Source organism: Vulpes lagopus, chromosome 7 (assembly GCF_018345385.1).
Source record: "Vulpes lagopus strain Blue_001 chromosome 7, ASM1834538v1, whole genome shotgun sequence".
In the NCBI taxonomy this organism is placed as follows: domain Eukaryota; kingdom Metazoa; phylum Chordata; class Mammalia; order Carnivora; family Canidae; genus Vulpes; species Vulpes lagopus.
The window spans coordinates 14,033,588-14,058,051 of NC_054830.1; the positions used below are offsets into that span (position 1 = coordinate 14,033,588).

General features: G+C 51.3%; 1 protein-coding gene across 12 annotated transcripts in view; it reads left to right on the plus strand.

Annotated features, from left to right (window-relative positions):
* The first annotated feature begins 828 nt into the window (after positions 1-828).
* The window catches only part of SLC25A42 (solute carrier family 25 member 42), a 30,426-nt gene continuing 6,790 nt past the window's right edge, over positions 829-24,464 (plus strand). Inside the window, exons 1-5 of one of the 12 annotated variants that reach the window (XM_041762829.1) lie at positions 906-948; positions 12,932-13,039; positions 15,608-15,668; positions 19,411-19,525; positions 23,397-23,502. In XM_041762829.1, coding sequence (XP_041618763.1) covers positions 12,940-13,039; positions 15,608-15,668; positions 19,411-19,525; positions 23,397-23,502 — 382 coding nt within the window. In that variant the 5' untranslated portion in view covers positions 906-948; positions 12,932-12,939. Of the gene's footprint in view, positions 949-10,057; positions 10,134-12,931; positions 13,040-15,607; positions 15,669-17,480; positions 17,557-18,937; positions 19,327-19,410; positions 19,526-23,396; positions 23,503-24,464 lie in introns of those variants that run through there. The other 11 variants (XM_041762830.1, XM_041762833.1, XM_041762831.1 and 8 more) reach the window with 11 other exon arrangements.

Below are 24,464 nucleotides of genomic sequence, written 5' to 3' on the forward strand. Positions count from 1 at the left end.
ACAGTGGTTAGTTTTCAGTTAATTCACAAAAGGTGTATCTGGGAGAAGGCCAGGTGGGGTTGTTATTGGGTTCCGTAAAGGAGAGAGCTTGAACTCAGAGAGCTCCAACGCTTCCAGAAAACCACGAGGCTCGAGGGTAGGATTCCACCTGTTTCCACATCTTCACAACAACCCAGAGCTGCAGAGGACGAGCCTGAGTGACCCCAGAGAGTCTGCCTTCTCCGTGTCGTTGGCAGGGAAATAGCGGGAGTGAAGGAATGGAAAATTATCCAGGAGTCTTTCAACCGAGATGGCCCGTGTTCACAGCCAGAGTTGGAGGTCCTGCTTCTGCGCAGCGCGGTCCGAGCCCGGCCTCTTCGACACAGCCTCAAGGAACCCCGCCCGGGGCGTCTGAGGCCGCCTGGGGCCCCGGCGCTCCCGGCCAAACTCTGCACCTTGCGCTCTCCAGCCCTGCCCGGGGGCACACCGCCCACGGCCCCCGCGACAGGCCGCAGGGCCTGCCAGTCTTCAGCTTTGCAGCCAATCCTCATCGCCCTCCCGGCTACGCCCTCCGTTCTTATCCCTCCAGCTGCGCCTGACACTTCGGAGCCCCGCCCTTGCCCCCCAGGGATTGGTCGGCAGGGCTGCTCGTCTTCTGCCAGAGCTCCAATTCTCGCCTAGCTCCAGGCCCTCACCTCCCAGCACCTCGCACCCTGAGAGACCACCTCTGGGACCTAAACCATCACCCAATAGCCCGCCTCTGCCCCTCAGTGATTGGCTTTAGGAGGTGCTCGTCTGTTTCATACCAACCAATCCCTTTGGTTCCCGACGCCGATTGGCCAGCGTGCAACCAATCGGAGTGTGGCGTGGACCCCTCCCGCGGCGCGCGCTGGGGGTGCGCGAGGCGGGGCAGTGGTGGCCGGAGGCGGCGGCGGCGGCGGCGGTGGTGAAGGCGACGCGTCCCAGCCGGTGAGGGGGAGCAGAGGGCGCGGGGTGGCGCAGACGTCCGGGGGCCCGCGTCCCTCGGGCCGAGCCCGGGCGAGGCACGGTCTTGTCATCGGTCCTGGGGCGGGGGCTGCCGAGGCAGGACGTGACAGCAGCGTCTCAGGGGTAGGGAGAGGTGAAAGCCACCCCCCCCACACACACACACCCGGTGTCTGATGCTCCTTTAGGTCCCTCCCCGCAGGATCTGAACCTTCACGGTCAGCCCTCGCACACCTGACACCAAGTCTCTTCTTGTTGACAGACTCTCCCACCCAATACACCTGAGTCTGTCCACCTCACTGACATCCCCCACTCCTCTGAGGCCGTGTCTCCGGGCGCTCGGTACAGTTGGGTCTTCACACCCACATGCACTTGAGTCCGTGTCCCCACTGATATTCTCCCTCACACACCTGCCACCCCTCTGCATTCATGGACAACCCTCCCCCCCCCCCCCCATCATCTAAGATCGTTCCTCTTGACACCTCCACACCCAGATCCATGCACCACCACCTCTGCAACTGGGCCTACACCCCCTCCACCCATGCCTGAGCCTGTGATCGCGATGTCAGGGCCCCCCATTCACGCCTGGCCAGGTCATATATCCCCTCACTGATTTTGCTCACATTCAGATCTGTGCCCCTCTCACTTGCCTCCTCCCTTCAGCCACTTGGGTCAGGGCCCTCAGGCACTCTCCCCCACCCCTCCATCTGCCCTGTGCTTTTACAGGCCCTTTCTCCATCACACAACCCCAGTCTGTGCACCCACCTGTACTTTCCTGCATATGCACCTATGTTTGTGCCCCTGTCTATAATCCTTGACTCTCCCACTCCCCCCATCCCCCCGCAGGCCCTCCAGCATTCACCCAAGCCTAGCTATCTCAGGATCACTGCACCCTCCCCCACCCAAAATAAAAGCCTACCCCCAGATGTTATCTTTTCATTTATGCCAATCTGTAAAGTGATTTCCAGGCTTTCAATAATCCCTTTGGCCAGGCAAAACCAGAATTATCTCCATTTTACCAGCAACAAACCTAAAGAGACTTGAATTAGGGAGGCAGAGCCCATCCCTCCCTGAGCCTTGCTGACCTCTCCCTGTAGATCTTCCCCATTTTTGCCTGTTGTGCTTATCTCTGAAGGGTTGGCAGAGGAGGGGACCCCCACCTTCCCTGCAGCTGTTCCTCAGGAGTCATGACTTTGAGTCCCAAAAGACTGAGTTGGAAGGGGCGGTCCCTATCTTTGCTGTAGCACGTGTCTCTGTGTCCTGGGCCTGGGTAGGGGCGGGGACAGTGCAGAAGCGGGACTTCAACACCTGGGGTGCCTCCAGGGGCTGAGCCACCGGGGAGGGAGTTGCCGGCCCCAGCTCTTGCATACTGAAGCCCCTTGCTGGCCCTTAAGAACTCCTTGGGCCCTTAAAGCCGATAAACCTAGAGAGTAAGGAAACACTCTTCAGAGTGAGGAGAGCTAATATTACAGCAGCCACTTAGAGCCAAACTGTAAAACTGGAGCCTGGTGGGGTGCGGGGAATGATGATCTTTCTGGTACTTTGTAAGTTCCCTGGAGTGTGATTTGTAGGCATGCAGCATAGGAGACAGTAGCTTTGTTGTTGAGAAGTAATAACGTGGTGTGGTTTCCTGTAAGGTTTGCACAGCACCTCTTACCCCCCCCCCCCCCCCCCCCCCGTCTCCCTCAGCAAAGATAGTGCCCTAACATGCCAGAGGGTCCTGTCACCTTCACCTTCTCCTATAGAAACTGAAGCCATTGGAGCTTTCTGTTTAAATTCAAAAGGAGTCATTTAAAAAAATATGTTTATGTGTGTGTATACATATACACACAGTTTATATATACAGATGTACATATGTTTCATATATAGACATATGCAAATATGTCAACTTTGACAAGGCAATTGATGTACATAGTAAAAAAAAACAAAAAAATGTACTAAAGGGCATACAGTGAAAACCAAGCAGGTTTGTATCCTATACCCTTCTGGAAGTGTCTATTGTTAACTTGCCCTGTTTCCTTCCAGAGATAGTCTATGGCTCGGGAGGAGGGATATATATCCCCCACCTCTTTTAAACCCCTGATAGGGTGACCTGGGTGTCTTAGCATTTGAGTGGCTGCCTTTGACTCAGGGCATGATTCTTGAGTTCTGGGATCAAGTCCCACATTGGGCTCCTGCAGGAAGCCTGCTTCTCCCTCTGCCTATGTCTCTGCCTGTGTGTGTGTGTGTGTGTGTGTGTGTGTGTGTGTCTTTCATGAATAAATAAAATACAATTAAAAAAGTTAAAAACGATAAATTTACATGAGGTTTTTATCAAATGAGTGTGCCAGTTTTATAGCCAGTCCTTTACCAATGACTGTTTAAGTTGTCCCTCATATTTTCTCATACAAATAGCTGAAATGAGGGATCCCTGGGTGGCTCAGCAGTTTAGTGCCTGTCTTCGGCCCAGGGCATGATCCTGGAGTCCTGGGATCGAGTCCCACATCGGGCTTCCTGTGCGGAGCCTGCTTCTCCCTCTGCCTCTCTCTCTCTTCTCTCTCCTTGTGTCTCTCATGAATAAATAAATAAAATCTTTAAAAAAAAAATAGCTGAAATGAATAGATGGAACTATCCATGAGCAAATATGCAATGAATGTAAGGCTCCAGCACAGACACTTCGAAACCTCCTGGTCTTCGGGGAGCTTCCTAGGAGTGCCCAGGCCAAACGGCATGTCCATTTAAATGTTAATGTTCCTCCAGGGAGGTTGTACTGCCATCACTCGTCTCTCAGCTGTGAAACTGGAATGCTTACTTCCTCTTCCCATGGCCAGCACAGTTACTATTAAGTGTTCTGGCTTCTCCAATCTGATAGATAAAGCGCAGCGGGAGAGATCCTTTTGAACACCACTTCTGGGCTTCCTATCCATTTCTTGGGTGCTCTGGCCCATGCGGTGGTGATTAAACATTATATTTCTGTTTCTCTTCAACAGTTGGACTGAAGTTCAGTCCAAGAAATATTTGAGTCCCACCTCTGTGGAGCTCTGGAGGAAACCTTGGATTTGGGCAGCAGTGTCCTTGCAAGAGAGAGACATGGGCATCGGCCACTGTCCTGAGAGGGGAGGTCTTAAGATGTTGGCTGTTACTAAATTTTTGTTTTTCCACTTGGATCCAGAAAAAAAAAAACAATAAAAAACAAAAAAACAAAACTTTGGCTATCAGATGAGATTGAGAGAAGTCAGATGTTAAATCTTTTGGGGAAGCTGTCTTGAGATTCTCTTGAGTTGTCAGCTGTTGGTGCCAGGTGGAGGGCGTCATCAGACTGAGGTCAGGCCTTTTCCCACCTGTTGTCCTGCTTGTAGTCTTCTGTTTTGGCAATTAGACACTAGAGAAATACTGAGATGATCAGAATTATTAGCTTGATTGGGTTTTGTAAACCAGCTTTATTAAAAATATACTATATTGTTTGATTTGAAATGTGAAATACTTATTAAAAAGTATACAATGTGCCTGTGAAAAGGAAGTGTAGAGGATAACAAAGCTAACATTCAGCTGAAGAAGTAGAACATGGCCCCAGTGGCCCCCTCTGGTCACTGCTATTTTTTTTTTTTAAGATTTTATTTATTTATTCATGAGAGATAGAGAGAGAGAGGGGCGGGGGGCAGAGACACAGGCAGAGGGAGAAGCAGGCTCCATGCAGGGAGCCTGACGTGGGACTTGATCCCGGGTCTCCAGGATCACACCCTGGGCCGAAGGCAGCACTAAACCACTGAGCCACCTGGTCTGCTCTGTGTTATTTTTAAAATATGCTTGTCAACGTTTGTTTTCTTCACTGAGTACCTTTTGCTGCAGCTGAGTGCTTGGATTCTAGGGTCTCAACAAAGGTCAGCAGAAGCCAGGTTTTTGTTTTTGTTTTAAGATTATATTTATTTATTCATGAGAGACACAGAGAGGCGGAGACACAAGCAGGCTCCATGCCAGGAGCCTGACGTGGGTCTCAATTCCAGGTCTCCAGGATCAGGCTCTGGGCTGAAGGCGGCGCTAAACTGCTAGGCCACTGGGGCTGCCCAGAAGCCAGAGTTTCTGTCAGAGCTGTGTCAATAGGGTAGCCTGAGAGGTCTAGGGAGGGGGGCAGTGACCTCAGGGCCATGGCCAGGTCATCAGCCGGTACCCGGAGCTTTGGTCTTGGACTCCTGTCATGTTAGCGTCCTGGGGCTGCTGTAACAAATTACCACAAGCTGGGTGGCTTGAGACAAGAGAAAGCTATTCTGTCATAGTTGGTGGAGGTCAGAAGATCAAAATCAAGGTGTTGGCTACAGATGGAATGTTTCTGTCTCCATAAAATTTATACGTTGAAAGCTAATCCCCAACATGATGGCATCAGGAGGTGGGGCCTTTAGGTCGTGAGGGCGGAGCCCTCCTGAATGGGATTAATGCCCTTATAAAAGAGGCCCTTGCCCCTTTTGCTTTGTGAAGCATGGCAAGAAGCCATCTGTGAACCAGGAAGAGTGCTCTCACCAGACACCCAGTCTGCTGGCACCTTGACCGTGGACTTTCCAGCCTCCAGAACTGTGAGACATACATTTCTGTTGTCTGTAGGCCACTCAGTCTATGGTCTTCCGCCACCAGCCCAAACAGAGTAAGACTGCAGGGTCAGTTCCTACTGGGGGACCTGAGGGAGAATCTTACCAGACCTCTCTCCTGGCTTGGTAGCTGTTGGCAGTCCTTGGGGGTTTTGGCTTGCGGCCACATCATCCCAATCTCTGCCTCCATCTTCACAGTCTTCTTCCCTGTGTGTTTTTCTTCTTACAAGGACACCCATCATTGGATTTAGGGCCTGTCATAAATTCAGTGTGATCTCATCTCAATATCCTTAACTCATTTCACATGCAGAGGTCCTATTTTCAAATATGGTGACCTTCTGAGGTTCTGGATGGACATGAACTTTAGGGGAACACCATTTAACACCCACCGCTGCGAAGCCAGAATTTCTGTTGGGATGTTATCCTAAAGTTCTTATCTAGCTGTCTCTGCTGTTTCAGGCAAAACAGGGGCTGGTAGGGTTGGAGCACAAGCACACAGTTCCTCACTCACCTATCTTCCTGTTGGAAGGTAGAGGCATCTGCCAAAAGCTAGCAAGGACCTAGGCAAGTGAACATGTATGTATGTTTTGCTCTTTGCCAGCCCTTGATGTGTGCTTACTGCACTGTGAGCTTGGTCTTAGATCATCCCAGTTTACAGAAGGGTCACCAAGGGGAAAACATAAGGTTAGCAAGATGGACCTAAGTCAGCCCGAATCCAGACCCCTGTCCTTCAAGCAAGTCACAGGTGGCACTCATGCTTTCCGCTATGAGACATGAGCGTCTAAGCCGTACTGAAGGACCTCCACGTAGCCTGGCCTCCAGGATTGAAACAAACTTGAAGCCTGACCAGACCATTGTTCTACAATCTGTAAATACCTGTGGGATAAGGACAGGTGCAGAGGAGGCAGAAACACTGGGGCTTCAAAGGGTAGGGGACACAAATGTGGATCTGTTCTCACCAAGTGATTAGGGCTCTGTAATTGATCAGTTCTAACAGAGGACTGGGGTGCTAACTCAGGGAGAGGAAAATTCTCGGAGGTCTGAAAGCCAGTAAGGAGTTAGCTAGATGGCAAAGCATTGTGAGTAAAGGGAACAAGCAAGCCTAGATACTATGGGACCCACAGAACTTGAGAGGGGATTGAGGGACCTGGTCCATGGAGCCCGTGACAGGCACAAGTGGGACCTCACCTCGAGGCTGCTTCCAGCAAGGTACAGTCACCATGCCTGAGCTCAGAGCCCCTGGCAGCCTGTGCTTCCCCAGCACAGGAGACCAGGAGCTATCTTGTGACCAATTGCAAGCCTTCCCTGATGACGTGTGCCCGTGAAGTACTCCCAGCAGATGTCGTCACTGTTATTCCATCTCCAGATCACATGCCTTTACCTTGGGACGAGTGGAAAAAGAGAATGTATATGTTTCAATTAAGTATTGATTAATTAGCCATGCTGACTGAAGCCCCACCCAGTCTGCAGTATTTGTCCTCACCCTAAATGGCAGACTCCCAGGCCCCACTGTGATAGCCCCAACTTAAGCCTGAGGAGGAGCTCAGGAATCCCTGTGCAAGTGTCCTGACAATTCTAGAACAGGCATTCCTAGAAACCCCTGGTGTGGCAGCTCAGAGCTGGAGGAAGATGCTAGACCCTGCCCCTCCCCTGCTGTGTGCAGGCCCCTATACCCAGAAGAGGGGAGGTAGCAGGGTGGCGGGCCTGGCTTCCAGCATAGGGGGCAGACAGGACCCATTACTTGTCAGAGCTTAGCCAGTGACTAGTCTAGCCTTGGGCTGGCAAGGGGGTATGTAGGAGCCAGGCCTTGAAGAAGGGCTAGGTTTGGGGGCTGTGAGCAGCCCCTTTGGCTTGGAGCACCTGGGTCCAAGCCAGGTGTTGGCTAGTCCTGAATGTCAGAGTCAGAGGCTGTACCACCCGTCATGCCAGGCAGTGACACAGAAGAGCACTTGGCAGGAGCATGTGCTCCCCAAACCATTGTCATGTGGTGGGCAGCAGGGCACTGCCATCCAGCTTCTGCTTAACACTGTGGGGAGACAAACCTGGAGAAAGGGGGGGGGGCTGGGGAAGGTGCTGGACACCCAGGATCAATGCTTAGCTCTTTTAGAGGTCCTGGCATGGGGGATGCAGGTTGAATGGTGGGATCTAGGATCTGGGGTGGCCTGCTCAGTAGGGCCAGGTGGTGTGAGATGGGCTCCATCACAGCTCCAGCTCACTCCTTATTGTAAGGCAGAATGGTACTTAGCAACCCTCATGACCCACTTGAGCAGCACCACCCTGAGAAGATGGGGATGGATGGAAACTGAGGCCTGGGGAGTTTTAGTAACATGGCCAAGGTCACATGCTGGACCCTATCTTCCCATAACACCAGCATATGCTCTTACTTGAGGAATGAAGCAGACAGGATAGAAGAGATACATTTCTGATGCTACATGAAGGGTGCCCACAGGGCAGGAAGACAGATAGCAAAAGCACCTATTGGCAGGTGCATGCCTCTCTGACTGCTTGCTAAAGAAGGACCCTAGGTATAGCCCAGACCACTGCCTTCCATGGACCCCCAGTCCAGCATAGCAAGCTAGGGGAAAGTGGCCCCCCTTGTGCTCAATGTAGGGCAGAGCAGGTAAGTTTTGGGAGGTGATGCCAAGGTGTTTAGGAAGGGCTTTGAAGGCTGGGAGGCATTTGCGAGGCACAGGGTGGGGAGAGCAAAGCCAAAGCAAAACTTAGTATGTCCAAAAATTAGTTACCTCATCCGGTAAATAATTGAGTAGATATAAGCATTGTGCTAGGCTCCACTTGGTGAAAACACAAGACTTTTGGGATGAAACAGGCAGAAACACTGGGGCTTCAAGTGCACCCTCTTATCAAAGGGGTGCACCCTCTTATCAAAGGGGTGTGAGTACCATTGAGTGCCTTGGTTTGTTGTGGGTCAATCAAGTGCAGATTGTAGCAGGGGTCAGCAGCCCTGTGTTGCAAGCGATTGACAGTAGGATATTCTGTATCTTTCAGGATGTGGGTGCCCGAGTGACCCATAGAGACTGCAGCACAAGTTGCAGAGACCAATTTGTCTAAAAGGCACAAGGAGAAGGGAATGCAGCCAGGAGAGATGCACAGCAGCTGGTCGGGTCTGGGTTAACAGGGAACAGCCATTATGTAAGATGCTACCTCTCTTAGGCAGAAGTTAATGCTCATTAACTGGAAAAGAAAACAGCCTTTATCAACAGGCAGATAGGATGTTAATTGGCTCCCGTTTACCAAAAGATTACAGGATATGTGCCATGGCTGCTTGTAAGCTCCATCCACTGAGAAACTGCCCCCCTATTTGTGTAAATATTTCCTTCATCCCGCGGGGTGGAGCACATAGGCACTCACCAACATGAATGGTGGCCCTGGTCAGGGAGCTTCTGAGAGAGTCAGGCGTGTGTGTGTGTGTGTGTGTGTGTGTGTGTATTCATCACGTGGAGCTGCCACAGCATGGGGTCATAGACTGGGCCTTACCTAAGATCCCAGAACCCTAGGTTCACGTTTCCCACACAGTGCTGTTCAGCATGTTAGACTGCTGAATTGCCCACCATCCTGCTTTGCTTTTTTTTTTTTTTTTTAAGATTTATTTATTCATTCATGAGAGAGGCAGAGACACAGGCAGAGGGAGAAGCAGGCTCCTCGCAGGAAGCCCAATGTGGGACCTGATCCCAGATTCTGGGATCACACCCTGAACCAAAGGCAGACGCTCAACCGCTGAGCCACCCAGGTGTCCCTGTTTTGTTCTTTGATGAGTGGAAAGATTGCCTGAATAGAAATATGGTATGAAAAAATGAATCTTTGTTAACTGAGGCTGGTCTGTGAATGCTGCCTGCCTGTAGCATGGTGGTGGGCAGAGGGGGGCACGGGGGTGTGTGGTGGCCCTGCTGCACCTGACCCCTCATTCTTAGTCTGCTGCTGGGGAAGACTGGCACCTGAATCCCAGTTCGTGGGTACTTGTTAAAGATACCTCTAGAGAACACACTGGGGCTGGGCCCACTGGGGCCATTGTCCATGGTTGGAAATGCAGCACAGGACTGGGAGAGTGTACGGGAAACACACAGGTCAGGGCTCTGGAAGGGGCAGAGGACAGAAACCCATTCCAAACTGGCTGAACTGGAAGGGGAGCTTTGTGGGCTCCAGGGTGGAAAAGTCTAAGTGCTTCCAGCACCCTCCAGGTTCTTTGGCAGCTCCCAGTTTTTTCTAGCACCACTGGGCCCCAGGACACCCCAAGTCAGCAAACATCAATCTGCCTCCCTTCCTGGCCTTGGCTCTGTGTCAACTGCCTGTTTGCCCTCCTGAGAGAAAGAGAACTTCTTCTACTGGCTCAGTGGCTCCCTCAAAAATCCCACCCTTTGTGTGTGGTGCTCCAAACTCAGGATCACCCAGGTCACTCTGGGGTCAAGGGAAGGGTCAGCTCCCACCTTCTCCACAGTGACAGAGGCAAAGTGGGTGGCTGCCTAGTGTGTTCTCCAGAAGGGGCCAGATATCCACCGCACATGTGGCTTTCCTTCTAGGGGCTTAGACATCTCCTCTGGACTTCTGGTCATTGCCAAAATCATCAGCAGGTATGCTTCACAGGTGAGGAGGAAGGTGAGCAATAGTGAGCAGTGCATGTCATTCCTCTGGTGCCATTAGAGTCCCCTGGTAGTTAAGAACACAGTGCTCAGGGTCAGTTGGCCTAGGAGAGGCTGGATACCTTTTTGTTGCAGTATGACTTTCTTACGGTAAAGTGAGTGATCTCTGTGTACCGCCCAAGGAATTTTTACATGTGTGTTCACATGTGAAACCTGATCGAGATACAGAGCATTTCAAGCCCCAGCTGGCCCCTCTGTGACCCTCCCCTGTCCTGTCTCCCAAAGCTAACCCCATTCTGATCTTTATCACCACTGATACTTTTTTGCCTGTGCTGGATTTTTTAAAAATTGTGATAAAATATATATATAATGCAAAATGTACTGTCTTTAGCTTTGCTTTGTGTATAACTCATTGACATTAAATGCATCCTCATTGGTGTGCAACCATCACCACCATCCCTCTCCAGAACTTTGCCATCTTCCCAAACTAAAACTCTGTCCCCATTAAACACTAACTCCCCATTCCCCTCCCTCACCCCTGGCACCCGCCGTTCTAGTTTTTGTCTCTGTGAATTTGAGGACTCTAGAGATCTCATATAAATGAAATTAAATATTTGTCCTTTTGTGACTTGTGTATTTTGCCTAGCATGATGTCCTCGAGGTCCATCCACGGTGTAACATGTGTCAGAATCTTTTTCCTCTTTAAAGCTCAGTAACATTCCACTGTAGACCACTTTGTGTTACTGTGCTTGGATTTTACCTGGATTTATTCAGCACAGTCTTCTACATTCACTTCTCTTTCTTCACCATTACGTCTGATATTTGTCCCTGTTGTAGCATGTGGCAGCAGTTTATCCTTCTCTGTTGTTGTGTGGTTCCCAATTGTATGACTGTACCACCCATGAGACCTTGTTCTCCTGTGGGTGGCTGTCTGGGTCGTGTCCACAGAGGGTGCTCGACATCACTGTGAGGTGTAGCGTACCACCATGCAGGTGTGCAGAGTTCCCAAATGCAGCCTCAGGATCCCAAATACCGAGGACAGGCACTGGGGGAAGCATGTGGGGATCATCCTGGCTGGTGTCCAAAGGTGGAAGAACCAACAGGGTGTTACGGGGTGGGGGTGTTTTGTGCTCTCCCACTAGCAGAGCCTTCAATGGCCCTCATGCACTCAGCCTGCTTTCATTTCCCTCATCAGCCTGAGCTGGTCCCAGCCTTGGGGGTCCCCTTTACTGCTCTGGCTACCCAGGGTGCTCCTTCCCACAACTCCGACCCTGTGCATTCCTCAGGAAGCCTTCCCAGACCCCAAGACAGACGCTGCCCTGTCCCGCATCTCCTAGCACAGAGTCCCACTTACCAGCATCCCTGTGGGTCATCTGCCCATGCCCCCCACTCCATCTCCCCTGCCCACCACGGTGCCCCCTCCCCAGAGTGTGTACTCAGCAGGGACATAGTTAAGCAGACACCCAGAGAGGTGTAAATATTGGACCAGAGCAGGAATGTCCTTAAGGCTCCCTTTCTAAGACCATCCATCTCTCCAAGTGGCAGGACAAGAGGATTCTAGAACCTTCAGCCCCCACTCACAGGCTCCCAACCTGGTCAAGCCCTGGCCCTGGCCAGCAGCACCATTCCAACTTGTCTATGCTCCTCTTACTGGGAGCAAAGGAATGAATTCCCTTCGATGCCCACTGCCCAGCCACCGGGTAACCCAGAGTGCCTGTTGGAGGGCTGGGCAGTGACACAAGCCAGAGCAGCACAGTGAGCAAGTGGGGTGGAGGGAAGACATGGAAGCAGCAAGGACCAGGGTGATGAACAGAAAAGCTGGACCTCAGACAGGAGTTAGCACCCTGCCCTGCACCACCTGCCTCAACTCTGCATCTACTGAGTCAGACTTGGAGCCCACAGGCACATATTAACATCTGTCCCTGAAGCACATGTTATCCAGCTGCTGCAGCTGCTGAGATCTTTTGAACTACCCTTTGTCACCTGCATGGTGTCAGTCCTCCCACTACCCTTCCTGCCACTCCCCCATTAAGCCTGCCCTTCCACCTCCATTGGGTAGAAGACATCTCACCCTGCGGCCAGTGTTGGAAGATTAGAACAGCAAATAAGTAACAGAGCATCTTGTTTTAACCCTGAGCATAAAGCGATTCATCCACAAGGTCATACTGATCTGAACAAATGACTGAAGAAGTAAATCAGCTGGGGGAGAAGAGAACACAGTTCTTGTATAAGAATTCCTAGTCTTAAAAAAAAAAAAAAAAAAAAAAAAAAGAATTCCTAGTCTTGTACTTCACTTCTCCCCCTCCAGGAGGGGAGCTTAACTCCCCTCACTCCCTCACAGTGTGCTGGTTCCAAAGAAGTCTGGAAAAGGGTCATTCAGCAGAGGGACAGACCTGCTTAAGGCCAACCTCACCTTAACCAAGAGGTCCAAGCCAGTCTCACCTGGATGAAGTCTGTGTGTTCAGCTCTCCTTACCAGTAAGGTGCTCCCCAGACCACAAAACCCCAGGATCGTGGTGAGAAAGCACAGCAGACAAATGGGCTGGGGGCACAAGGGACAGGGATTCTGAGACAGAGAAAGGAGATTGGGGGAATAACTGGCCCAATGGAACAAAGCCTGGAGTTCTGTCAACAGTCTTATTAGAACAGGAGTAATAATAGTCTCGCCAACCAGGCCAGCCCAGGCCCCCTACATGGCTGAAACCTCCAGCCAGGCTCCTTCTTCATGGTCTCCCTCCTTGAATCTGCGGGGCCATGACACTTGAGGGTCTCAAGTGTCAAGAAGCCTCTGCTTCTTATTTTTCTGTTTTATCAGATACCACCATGTGTCACTGTCCACTGTCCCTAATCCACCTCTACTGCCAGGAAACCAGAGCCTCGGAGGCACTGAGGAACATTTCATGTGAGGCCCCACATCTGGAAGGTAGGGCAGCCAGAGTCCTTCCAATCAGACCTTCTATCCATGTTTTCAAGTGTCCGTGTTTCAAAATGTGTTGCAAGTGCACAGCCTGCCTATGTGCCTCATTATCTCTTAGGTTGTGTCCAAGATGTTAGATTTTTCAAGTCATGCACGACCCAGAGTATCCACTCCCAGACATGATTTCTGCTGGCTTTTTCCAGGCTTGTGGGAGCCAGCAGACCAGGGCTATCTTCCAAGTTCGACACTGGAAGTTCTCAGGCCTCTAGGCACCAGGCCTTGGTCCCTCAGAAGCCTCCTCCCATACCTTCCTTCTACCCAGTGCCAGCCCACAGCAGGGAGTACTTACCCAAGGCCACACCTTGGTGATGCAGACTCTACTGCTGTCCCTGTGGAATGCTTCGCCGACCCTTGGTTGCCTCTTCCAGACTCGTCCTAGGGACAAAGACTTGGGCCCCTTGGATTGCAGCCCAGGAACCCATGCTGTCCCTTTAGTTCGGTGACTATTCTATGAACAGCTTGTTCGTGTTCTGCCTTACAGGTTGGCTTCAGGGGGTGTTTGAGTGCATCCAGACCCCTGGTTCTGCTGTTCCTTCAGGTTAAGCAAAGTCTTAAGGGGCACGTGGCATTCTTGAAGAATCATTCAGGATGAAATGGTGTTGAGGCTGGTCTGGGGGCCATGGCCATGACTTTGGAATCCTGAGTCAAGGTTGGAGTTCCCTCTGCCCTTGGTCTGACCAGGTTTTGCTGTGTCTCATCAGCAAAGCGGAGAGCTAAAACATCGACCGTGACACCCCTAATGGGTAGTGGCAGTGGTTATCCCCATAGTGGTCTCCAGCGGGGGACTTCCCATCGGTAAAGCAACACCCACGTCGGTAGTGAAGGCTGGCTGGATTAAAGAACGCAGGGGCAAAAGCATTTAATAAAACTGCCGTAGTGTCATGGTGTTTAGTGTCTGCCTTCATTCCATTCCCAGCCCATGTGTGGAGCCACTGATGGGCCCTGGGTGAAGGCCTCGGCCTGAGACCCTACAGCTGCTGACCTCCAACACCCTGCTCCAAAGAGATACCAGGTTCAGGCTCTGCCTGCCAAGAGGGCGCTGGTCAAGTGAACCAGGAGGCCCAAGCCCTTGCACGGGCCCACTGTAGCTGCCAGTGCCATTCCCCAGCCCAAAACACTAAGCCCCTGACTTGGAAGCCCCCATTGGACAAGGAGGAGCCAGATCAGCCTGCTGGACCCTCCACAGCTGCAGACATCTGAAATGTGTTTTTCTGAAACCTCTGGCACATCCAGAAGCTCGTGGTTTTCATAAACATTCTTTTCTTTAGCTTTTTGTTTTGAAATAACTTGAGGCTTACAGAAAAGTGGCAGAAATACTAAGAGTTCCAGCAGATGCTCCGTCCAGCCGCCCCCAGTGTTAGAACCATACTGGATACAGTCATGTGGGCCAGTAAATATGCACGCTGCCACGTGGAGCTCACCCCCAGCCAGGCCTCAGGCCTCCCCAGCGCTTCCCCTAGTGTTCTCGTTTTGGCTTCCATGTGGCGCTCAAGCATCCTATCTGCCTAGTCTCCCCGGATCAGTGACAGTTCCTCGGGCTTTTCCTCCTCATTCACAACCTTCACACTTGTGCTGAGAACCGCTCGGGCAGTTGTTGCAGTGTCCCTCAGTGTCCTGTCTGTCCACTGCTTCCTCATGATTAGCTTGAGACTGTGCGTCTTTGGTAGGAATCCTGATGAAATGACAACATGTCCTTCCTGGGATGTCATGTCTGGGAGGTGAGCTATCTATAGGCCCTGTCATTGGTGGTGTTGTCTTTGATCACTTAGTCAAGATGGGGTGTGCTCATTAGGGACAGGCCGAGTGGCTTTCTCCCGTGGGGCTGTGAGTCACGCGTGCCCTCTTGTCCCCCTATCTCTAAGTAGCTTCCTTTCCCGGCCTTTGCTGGGACCAACAACTGGCAGTGGCCTTACTGGCCCACAAGTCCTCATGCTATCGGGGGAGCACACATTCCAAGGCGTTTGCCAGACCACCTGCAGACAGGTGCCACCCCCAGCCTCCCTCTTTGCCCACCCCCCCATCTCACTGTCATAGTACTTGCGCACAGCCCCCCTTCACTGAGCATTGGACCTGCCTCTCTCTGTTAGGAACACAGTCGAGCATCATTCTTTTTCTTTTTTTTCATATTTAGTTATTTGTTTCCTGATGACCTGGCCGTTTCTTTGCCTTTATTTGTTTGTTTGTTTGTTTGTCTTGGGTTGTTTTTTTGTTTTGTTTTGTTTACTGATTTGATTTTTTTTTTTTAAGATTTTATTTATTCATGAGAGACACACAGAGAAAGAGGCACAGACAAAGGCAGAGGGAGAAGCAGGTTCCATGCAGGGAGCCTGATGTGGGACTTGATCCCCTGTCTCTAGGATCACACCCTGGGCCAAAGGCAGGCTCTAAACTGCTGAGCCACCCAGGCTACCCTTGTTTACTAATTTGAAAGAGCAAAAGGCTCTTTATTTCTTAGAGAAATTAGCCTTTGGCCTGAGGGACAAATTTTTGAGATCTTTCCCCTTACTCCCCCAGGGCAAGGATCTCCTCTCCAACCTGTGATCTTTGGGAAGCTGCCAGGAGGCACTGAATCCTGGTAAGCCTCTGGCAGCCTGAGACTGCCCAGTCTCCTGGGTTGGGTGGACCCGGGGGTGCCCCCATTCTCTTCCTTTTAAAGGGCTCACAGGGACATCTGGGTGGCTCAGTGGTTTGGTGCATGCCTTTGGCCCAGGGCATAATCCTGGGGTCCCAGGATCGAGTCCCACATCAGGCTTCCTTCATGGAGCCTGCTTCCCCCTCTGCCTGTGTCTCTGCCTCTCTCTCACTCTCATTCTCTCTCTCTTTCTCTCTCTCCCTTTCTCTCTGTGTCTCTCATGAATAAATAAATAAAATCTTTAAAAAATAAAAAAATAAAAAATAATAAAAGGGCTCACAGTCTTAGTGTCCTGTGGCTACCATACAAGTCACCATAGACTGGTGGCTTGAGACAACACAATTTTATTCTCATAATTTGGAAGTTAAAAGTTCAAAACTAAGGTGTGTGTGGCTGTGCAATCTCTGAAGGCTCCAGGGCAGGATCTTGTCTCTACCAGCTTCTAGGGACTCCAGGTGCCCCCTGGCATATGGCCACATCACCCTAGTCTCTGCCTCTAGCCACATGGCCTTCCTGTCTGTGTCTCCTTTTCTTTCTTTCTTTCTTTTTTTTTTTTTTTAAGATTTTATTTATGTATTCATGAGAGATGCAGAGAGAGGGAGAGGCACAGGCAGAGGGAGAAGCAGGCTCCCTGCAGGGAGCCTGATCCGGGACTTAATCTCAGGACCCTGGGATCATGACCTGAGCCAAAGGCAGATGCTCAACCACTGAGCCACCCAGGTGCCCCGTGTCTCCTTTTCTGTCTTATCAGATCATGTTGGATGGAGGGATGATCTGGGATGCTCTCATGTTGAGATCCCTACCTCAATTACATCTGCAAAGACCCCTTTTCCAGTCACATTGGAATCCAGTCACAAGTTCATAGTGGAGATGTCTCAGCCCTCTGCCAGCATGCTCCCCATGACTTGTTTTGGTTACTCTGTCACCAGCAGTCACATGGTCTTATAGGTCTACATGGCTCTGTTTGGTGACTTTTTTTCTGTCTGCATCCACCACACCAAGACCCCTTAATGGTCTACGCTGAGTTCCTGCAGCAGCTCCTGGAGCCAGACTACTGAGGGAAGAAAGGTCTGAGCCTGCAGAGTCTTTGCAGAGCACCTCCTGCCTGCCTTGAGCCTGTACCAGCTGTTGCCTCCTGGGAACTTGGAGCAGGGGTTGGAGGGAGGGTGAGGCCATAGATCAGAGCCACATGAGGCTGGGACCAAAGGTCTGGATCCTTTCCCAGGAAGGCATTTTCACAGAATGTGTCCACATTGAAGGTGCCCATGCCCCTAACACAACCCTAAGAAAGCTGTGCCATCATCTGCATGCCCAGATGTTGGAGCCATCCCCTGGGATCCATAGCATAGAGGATGTGCTGAGCCATAGTCGTACTCACTGGGAGTGGGGGTGATACGGTCTCTGTGCCCTCCCTCCATCCCCACCAGCTGATAGCCCAGCAGCTAGCTTGAAAAGTTCCCCAGATGCTAATTTCTCATTGTTGGTTTATGAACAGTTTTGGATTTATATAAAAATTGGCAAAGGTAAAAAAAAAATTTTAAAAATTGGCAAAGGTAACAGTTCCCCTACACCCCACACACCTAATTTCCCCTATTAGTGACATCTTATTACTTTGGTACATTTATCACAACTAATGAGCAAATACTGATTACTATTAATGAAAGGCTATAGTTTATTCAGATTTCCTCAATTTTACCTAATATCCTTCTCTTGTCTCCAAATCTCACCTGATGTCTAATTGTCACATCTCCTTAGGCTCTTCTGGGCTGAGACAGTTTCTTGGACTTTCTTGTTTTCAATGACCTTGACAGCTTTGAGGAGGACTGGTCAGGTATTTTATAAGATGCCCCCTAACTGGGATTTGTTTGGTGTTTTTTCATGGTTGGCCTGAGGGGATGAGTTTAATGAGAACCACAGAGGTGAAGTGCTCATCACACTGTAGCCACAGCACATGCCATCAGAGTGATTCTTCATGTGATATTGACCTTGATCATCTGGCTGAGGTGGCATCTGTCAAGTGTCTCCACTGTGAAGTTACCTTTCCCCTTTTTGTGCTGGACTCCTTGGAAGGAAGTTACCATGTGCAACCCATACCCAAGGGAAGGGAATCACACATACTCCTTCCTCAAAAGCAAAGCAGCTACATAAAGTATCTGGAATTCTTCTGGGAGATTGTCTCTTCCCATTTATTTATGTATTCAAATCATTTCTTCATTTTTTTAAGACTTTATTTTTAAGTAATCTCCACACCCAGCATGGGGATCAAACCTGCAACCCTGAGATCAAGAGTCACACTTGCCACCGACTGAGCCAGCCAGTTGTTCCTAATCATTTTCTTTCTTTCATTCTTTCTTTCTTTCTTTTTTTAATTCATGGGAGACATAGAGGGAGAGAGAGAGAGACATAGGCAGAGGGAGAAGCAGGCTTCCTGCAGGGAGCCCGATGCGGTACTCGATCCCGATCCCAGGATCACACCCTGAGCTGCAGGCAGCTGCTCAACCGCTGAGCCACCAGGTGTCCTCTAATCATTTTATCTCTAACTGTAGACTTGTGGATAGTTATTTTATACCTTAGGTTATAATCTCATACTTGTTGCTCAGAGTGTTCCAGCTTTGGCCCATGGGAGCTCTTTGATTTACCTCCCTCTCCCATTGTCACACTTCCATTGGTTTGATTGGCACCTCAGGGTGCTCTCGGCTTGTTTATGTTTCCTGCCCCATCTTAGAAGCAGTCATTCTTCCTGGAGCCAGGGCACAATTTAGGTAGGAAACAGCAACAGAAGACAAGTGGAGGGGAATCTTGTTTGTGCCTTCTGGGACATTCTGTCCCGGCAGAATGAGGTATCTGGGAGGACCTGGAGGGCGGGAGGGACTTCACAGCCTACTCATGGGAAAGTACATTGATTTATTGGATAATTTTAAAGCACAGGAACTGCGACCCCCCAGCAGCACCAGTGCACAGTTGGCATCTTGGTGACACTAGTCCTTCATCCCTTTTTCTATTTCCCTCACTGTGGTTTGCTGAGGTTTACTGAGCTTTGCATGTACTTCTACCTAGAGGTTAAGTGTAGGTTTTCAGGGAGGAATCCTCGGGGATTCAATCCTCAATCCTAAAGAATACTTAATCCTCAAGTATTAGGGCCCTTTACTGTAATCTTGGCCAGAAAGGTCAGACAAACTTGCAGTAGGGAAAAGGTTAATTTTCTGTTTCTGTAGATAGATCTCAAGTCCAAGCTGACAAAAGTCCATTGGGTACATGGGTCCAGGCAGGTGGGGGCCTCAGGCCTCCACAGCCCACAGCTGACCACACCTCTGCCTCCTACTTTGTGACCTTGCAGGGGTGGCTTAACTTCTCTGAGCCCGTCTGCCAGGGTGATACTAGGTTTTAAAAAAATAAAAATACAAAAAAAAAAAAAAAAAAGACAACTCAGAGTCCTGTTTGTGATGATCAAATCAAAGAGCCAATGAGAAGGGCTTTTGTCAATGATTAAGCGATCTGTGCTGGGGACTGGCATTCAGATGCAGGTGCCCACGTCCTTTCCCTGCAGGGAGACAGAAGCCAGGCTGGGAAGAGCACCCTGCTAGGGCAGTTCTGGCTTCAGGTGACTCACGGATGAGTCACAGGCCGGAGGCAGGGTGGGGGAGGCCCTCCTCTCACCAGGTCTCACCGTGCCTCCCCCTCCTAGGACCAAGTCTCCTGCCGCCCAGAGCTGGCCTGGTATGGGTAATGGTGTGAAGGAGAGTACGGCGCGCGTGCGTGAGGATGCCGAGGCCATCCTGCCCTCACCCGTCAATTCCAAGGCAAGTACCCTGCCTCCCCAATGGGCATTTTCCTGAGGTTCCCCCTTCTGTGTTGCTGTACCCCATGGCAAATCACCACCCCACACCACACACACACGCACGCACCTTGGGCAGAGGTTGGGGTGGGGGCACGTTCTATTCCATTTAACGTCCCGTTTGTGACATGGATCCACCCTGCCCAGCCACTTGGTTAGAAGCCAGAACCTCACCCAGATTTGGCTAGGATGTCAAAAGGTGTCCTTGAACTCCTTTCCTTGCTGGGATTTGTGAGCACGAGAGAATTAGTCACAGGCAGGGCTAGCTGTGGGGGAGGGCACTCGCACGCAGGGTGTGCTGTCAGCTTCCAATTTCTTCTCTGAAGTTCATCTCTGATTCCACCCTTCGCTTGACGAAAAGGTACAGTCCCTTTTATTTTATTTTTTTTTAATTTTATTTTATTTATTTATTTTTATTTATTTTTATTTATTTATGATAGTCGCAGAGAGAGAGAGAGGCAGAGACACAGGCGGAGGAAGAAGCAGGCTCCATGCACCGGGAGCCTGATGTGGGATTCGATCCCGGGTCTCCAGGATCGCGCCCTGGGCCAAAGGCAGGCGCCAAACCGCTGCGCCACCCAGGGATCCCGGTATAGTCCCTTTTAAAGAAATGGGATCAACCCTGTCCTTACTCACCAAAGAAGCCAGTAGAGTTCTTCTGGCTGAACCTGGATCACAGACTGACCCAGCCCCACACAGAAACCCAGTTCTAGTGCCCATGGGCCATTCTCAAAGTCCACAGGGTCAAAGGCTGAAGCGGCATCAACCTTTCCTCAAATTCTAGGTTACCCTGGGAAGCCCCAGGTGGGTAGGAGGACCGGTTTGTAGGGTCAGCATGCAGGGGAGCAAGGCCAAACCCCAGGGCGGACAAATCTATCCCTCAGGGCATAGTGAACTTGCCAGCAGGGCAGGAGGGTGATGTGGCTGGCTGACTGAATCCCACCAGGCGGAGGTGCCCAGCAAAAGGCCTGGCAGCTGTCATGCTCTGGGACGCACACAGTGCTAGTTTTCCTCCGTGCTGGCCAGTACCACCATAAGTCTTGGCTCACTTGGCCAGCCTCATGTGGGGAACTTACTTTGTCAAGTCCCCTTTCTTTGTTAAAGGAACTGAGAGCATCTTCTTGTGGGGTTCACAGCCCATGTGGCTCCTGTCTGTGGATGGCCTGCTTTCTCTCTACTGAGCTGTCTGGCTCGTTCTTCATTTGCAGCCTCTCCCCATATGACAGGTATGGAAACTGGCAGTTCCATGACGCCTGAGCTGAGCTCTTCAAAGAGCAACTGGCCCTGGTCACTTAAGAGTCACTGGGAGCTTTGGCCAAAGGCAGTGGCAGCCTCATCACCAAGCACAGGAGCTGGGCTCGCGGCACATCCCTTGAGCGCCACATCCTGAGTTAGGGTTTAGGGATGCAAGTGCCGGACGTGCCGACGTAACTTTGTGATCATAGGCTACCCAGGGAGCTGCCTAGTAAAGGCCATGGAAGGGACACATCGGCTCTGCCTCTGGTACCAGCAGGGCACATGGACTGTCCATGAAGTACCTCCCTCTGCTCACAGTGGCCCACTAGGTGAATACTCATCACATGGATTCGCAGGGGAGATTGGAAGCCAGTTGGGCCTTGGAGCTGGTGCCAGAAACACCACTGAACCTTCTGGCATCTGACGTCTACACCTCACAGAGAGCATGGAGCCAGACCTCCAGAGCCTTGCTGTATGATCCAGATAAAGCAGGGGGTCCCCCAGTGACAGGCTTCTGTGAAGCAAGGAGAAGATGGAACCCCACGGTGAAGCTCCACCTCCGAAACATAGAAGGGGAAACACTGCTGTGGGAAATTGTTTCTCCAGGGAGGGGAGGGTTGGGCTACTGGAGGAGGTACTGGGACTGTTAAGGGAAAGGAGCCAAGGCCCTCCAGGGACAGGGCCTGATTGCAGGACATCATGGCCCTGGGGAGCACCCAGATCCAGCTGGGAGACAGCAAGTCAGTGTATCAGAGGTGAGGAAAGTGGGATCAGAGAGGCCATTGGTCATTGCAGGCAATCAGGACAGAGCCCAGATTCAGGCCAGGTTGTGCGGACAGACTCAGAATCCAGCCCTGCACCCCTCATCTACCTGCTGACCTGAGCAAACCTGGGTGGCCCTGGACTCCACCATGCCCACTCAGACCCAGGCTGCCAATTGTACTCCTGAATGCCCCTTACCCCTCCCCTGGTTCTCGCCCCCATCTCTCCACCCTGAGCTTCTGCAGGCACTGCCTCTTCTCTGGTTACAGTTAAAATGGCATGCCTGCCTTCTGTGCATCTCTATGTCTCTTTGGGTAAACACCAGCCTGCTCACTGGGCCCCCAGGCTCCATGGAGCCCAGCCCCCACGCTTCTTTCGTCTCTTCTCTCCTCCCTGTGCCCCTTCCCTTTTCCTGTGTCAACCACCCTGCCTTTCTTGTGGTCCCCTGGGACCCCCTGCTTCTCACCAGGGCCCCTGAGTCTTTCATTCCTCCCCCTCTAATACGATCTCTCTCTCTCTCTCTCTCTCTCTCTCTCTCTCTCTCTCACACACACACACACACACACACACATATCCTGGTTAGCTGCACCTCATCCTTCAACCTCAGCCACTCACCCCCTAACCACACTCTCCCAAAACCCTAAGCCCCCTCCTTACAGCCACCCTGGATTGGTGACTCTACATATTTTTATTTATTTGAAAGATAGAGAGCTCGAGCAAGAGGAGGATCAGAGGAAGAGGGACAAGCAGACTGCCCTGAACTTGGAGCCTGACACAGGGCTCGATATCGGCACCCCGAGATTATGACCTGAGCTAAAATTAAGAGTTGGATGCTTAACCAACTGAGCCACCCAGGCACCCCTCCATATTTGTCTAAAGCTTTAGTTCATGTCTGGCTCTCCCCGTGGACTTGCAGTACCCGGCAGAGTGGGGCATTGTATGCATCCCCACCCCCACACACGTGTCCTAAGGCCCCTTAAGGCACCTGGTTCCTGTAGGACTCCAGGGATTCCTGGGATCACTGAGTGACCTGCCCTTCACCACCCTTCCTCACTGCGGAGCCAGGAAAGATGGGAGTGCCTCCAGTCCCCAGTGCTCCCCGTGACTGCTTGGCGAGAGTTCTGTGGCCGAGTCAGCTGGGGGAATGGAGACTCCAAACTGATGAGCAGGTGACTTCTTGTGACTCCTCACAGGGAGCCTTGAGAAGACTGGGGAAAGTGCTGGCTCTGAGACTGGCCTCCTGCTGCAGGCTGCCACTGTCACCCTTGTCTTGGCTGGATAAAGAACCACAGATGTTGGCTACTGCCATCCTGATGGGAAGTTGTGGAAAGGGGTCACACTGACATAGTCAGGGTCTGCTTGCCCAACACCACTATCTGATCCCCAGACCACAAGGGCCCTGGTGCCTTTGTTCTGACCACTGCAGTGTAGGGGTCCAGCACACACAGGTGGTGGATGCAGCCAGAATCTGCACTTGGCCAGGCTAGGGTGGGGTGTGTGACTCTTCTGTTTGGGATCAGTCCTATTTATTGTAGGCTGTCTCTGAGAAGTTGGAAACTCATGGGACAGCCCAGTCAGTGGGTCACCTCTCATGTGGATGTTCTCTGTCACCCGGAAGGTTTTCACCATGTCCTGCCCAGGCTGTGTGGCTGGTGGACTCATGACAGCCTGCCCTGTGTCCCACTGTGCCCAAGACCCACCAAGGCTATGACACTTGGACAGCTGTGCCTTTTACAGCCTTCGACCAGGGACAGAAGGGAGATGCTGCTCCTGGGTGAGGTCCCTAGCAGAGCTGACCTCTCTCTTACGGCAGACTGTATTCATGTGTTTTCTTGCAGAGTGATCACAGGCAAGTTCTCAGCTCCCTCCTGTCTGGGGCCCTGGCTGGTGCTCTTGCCAAAACAGCGGTAGCTCCCCTGGACCGAACCAAAATCATCTTCCAAGGTAAATGCATTCTGTCCATCTGTCCTGTATGATAGAGATGCATCCAGACAGTCACCCTCCTCCACAGCCCCACGAACTGCACTGCAGATTGGCTTTAAAGATTTTTTTTTTTTAAGATTTTATTTATTTGAGAGAGAGAGTGAACAAAGAGAGCACAAACGTGGGGAGGAACAGAGGGAGAGGGAGAAGAAGACTCCGTACTGAGCAGGGAGCCCAATGTGGGACTTGATCCCAGGACTCTGGAATCATGGCCTGATCCACAGGCAGATGCTTAACCAACTGAGCCCCCCAGATACCCCTAAAAATGCCTCTTTAAAATCCACTTAAAAACTGTTAGCCTCCTAGAGCAACCATCACAAAGAAGCACAAACCAAGGAGCTTACATTCCAGAGGCCAGAAGTCTGAAATCAAGGTACCATCCAGGTTGGTCCCTTTTGCAGACTCCAGGGGAGGAGCCCTCCTTGCCTCGCCCATCTCCCCGGGCTCCAAGCATCCTTGCCTTGTGGTCGCAACACCCCAGACTCTGCTTTCCCCTCTGCATCTGTGTCCTCTCCTTTTACAAGGACACTTGTTATTGGATTTAGAGCCCACTCCACCCCAGGATGACCTTAATTTAATTACATCTGAAAGACTGTTTTTCCAAATAAAGTCACATTCACTTGTCAGGACTTGAGGACATGGACATATCTTTTGGGGAGGCCCGATTCAAAAGACCATTACCAAAAAAAAAAAAAAAAAAAAAAGACCATTACCCTCCATCCTTGGGTTAAGCAGCCACAGAGTCAGTCCCCTGAAGATGAGGCCTTTCTGTCCCAGAGACAGTGACCAGTGCCTGAAATAGCACAGTCACAGGCTGGGACCCCTGCCCGTCAACTGTTTGGTAGGAAGGGGCTGCAGATTCAAGCCAGGCTGTCCCGCTTGCATGAGCTGGTCTCTTAGCCTCTCTATGCCTCAGTTTCCTC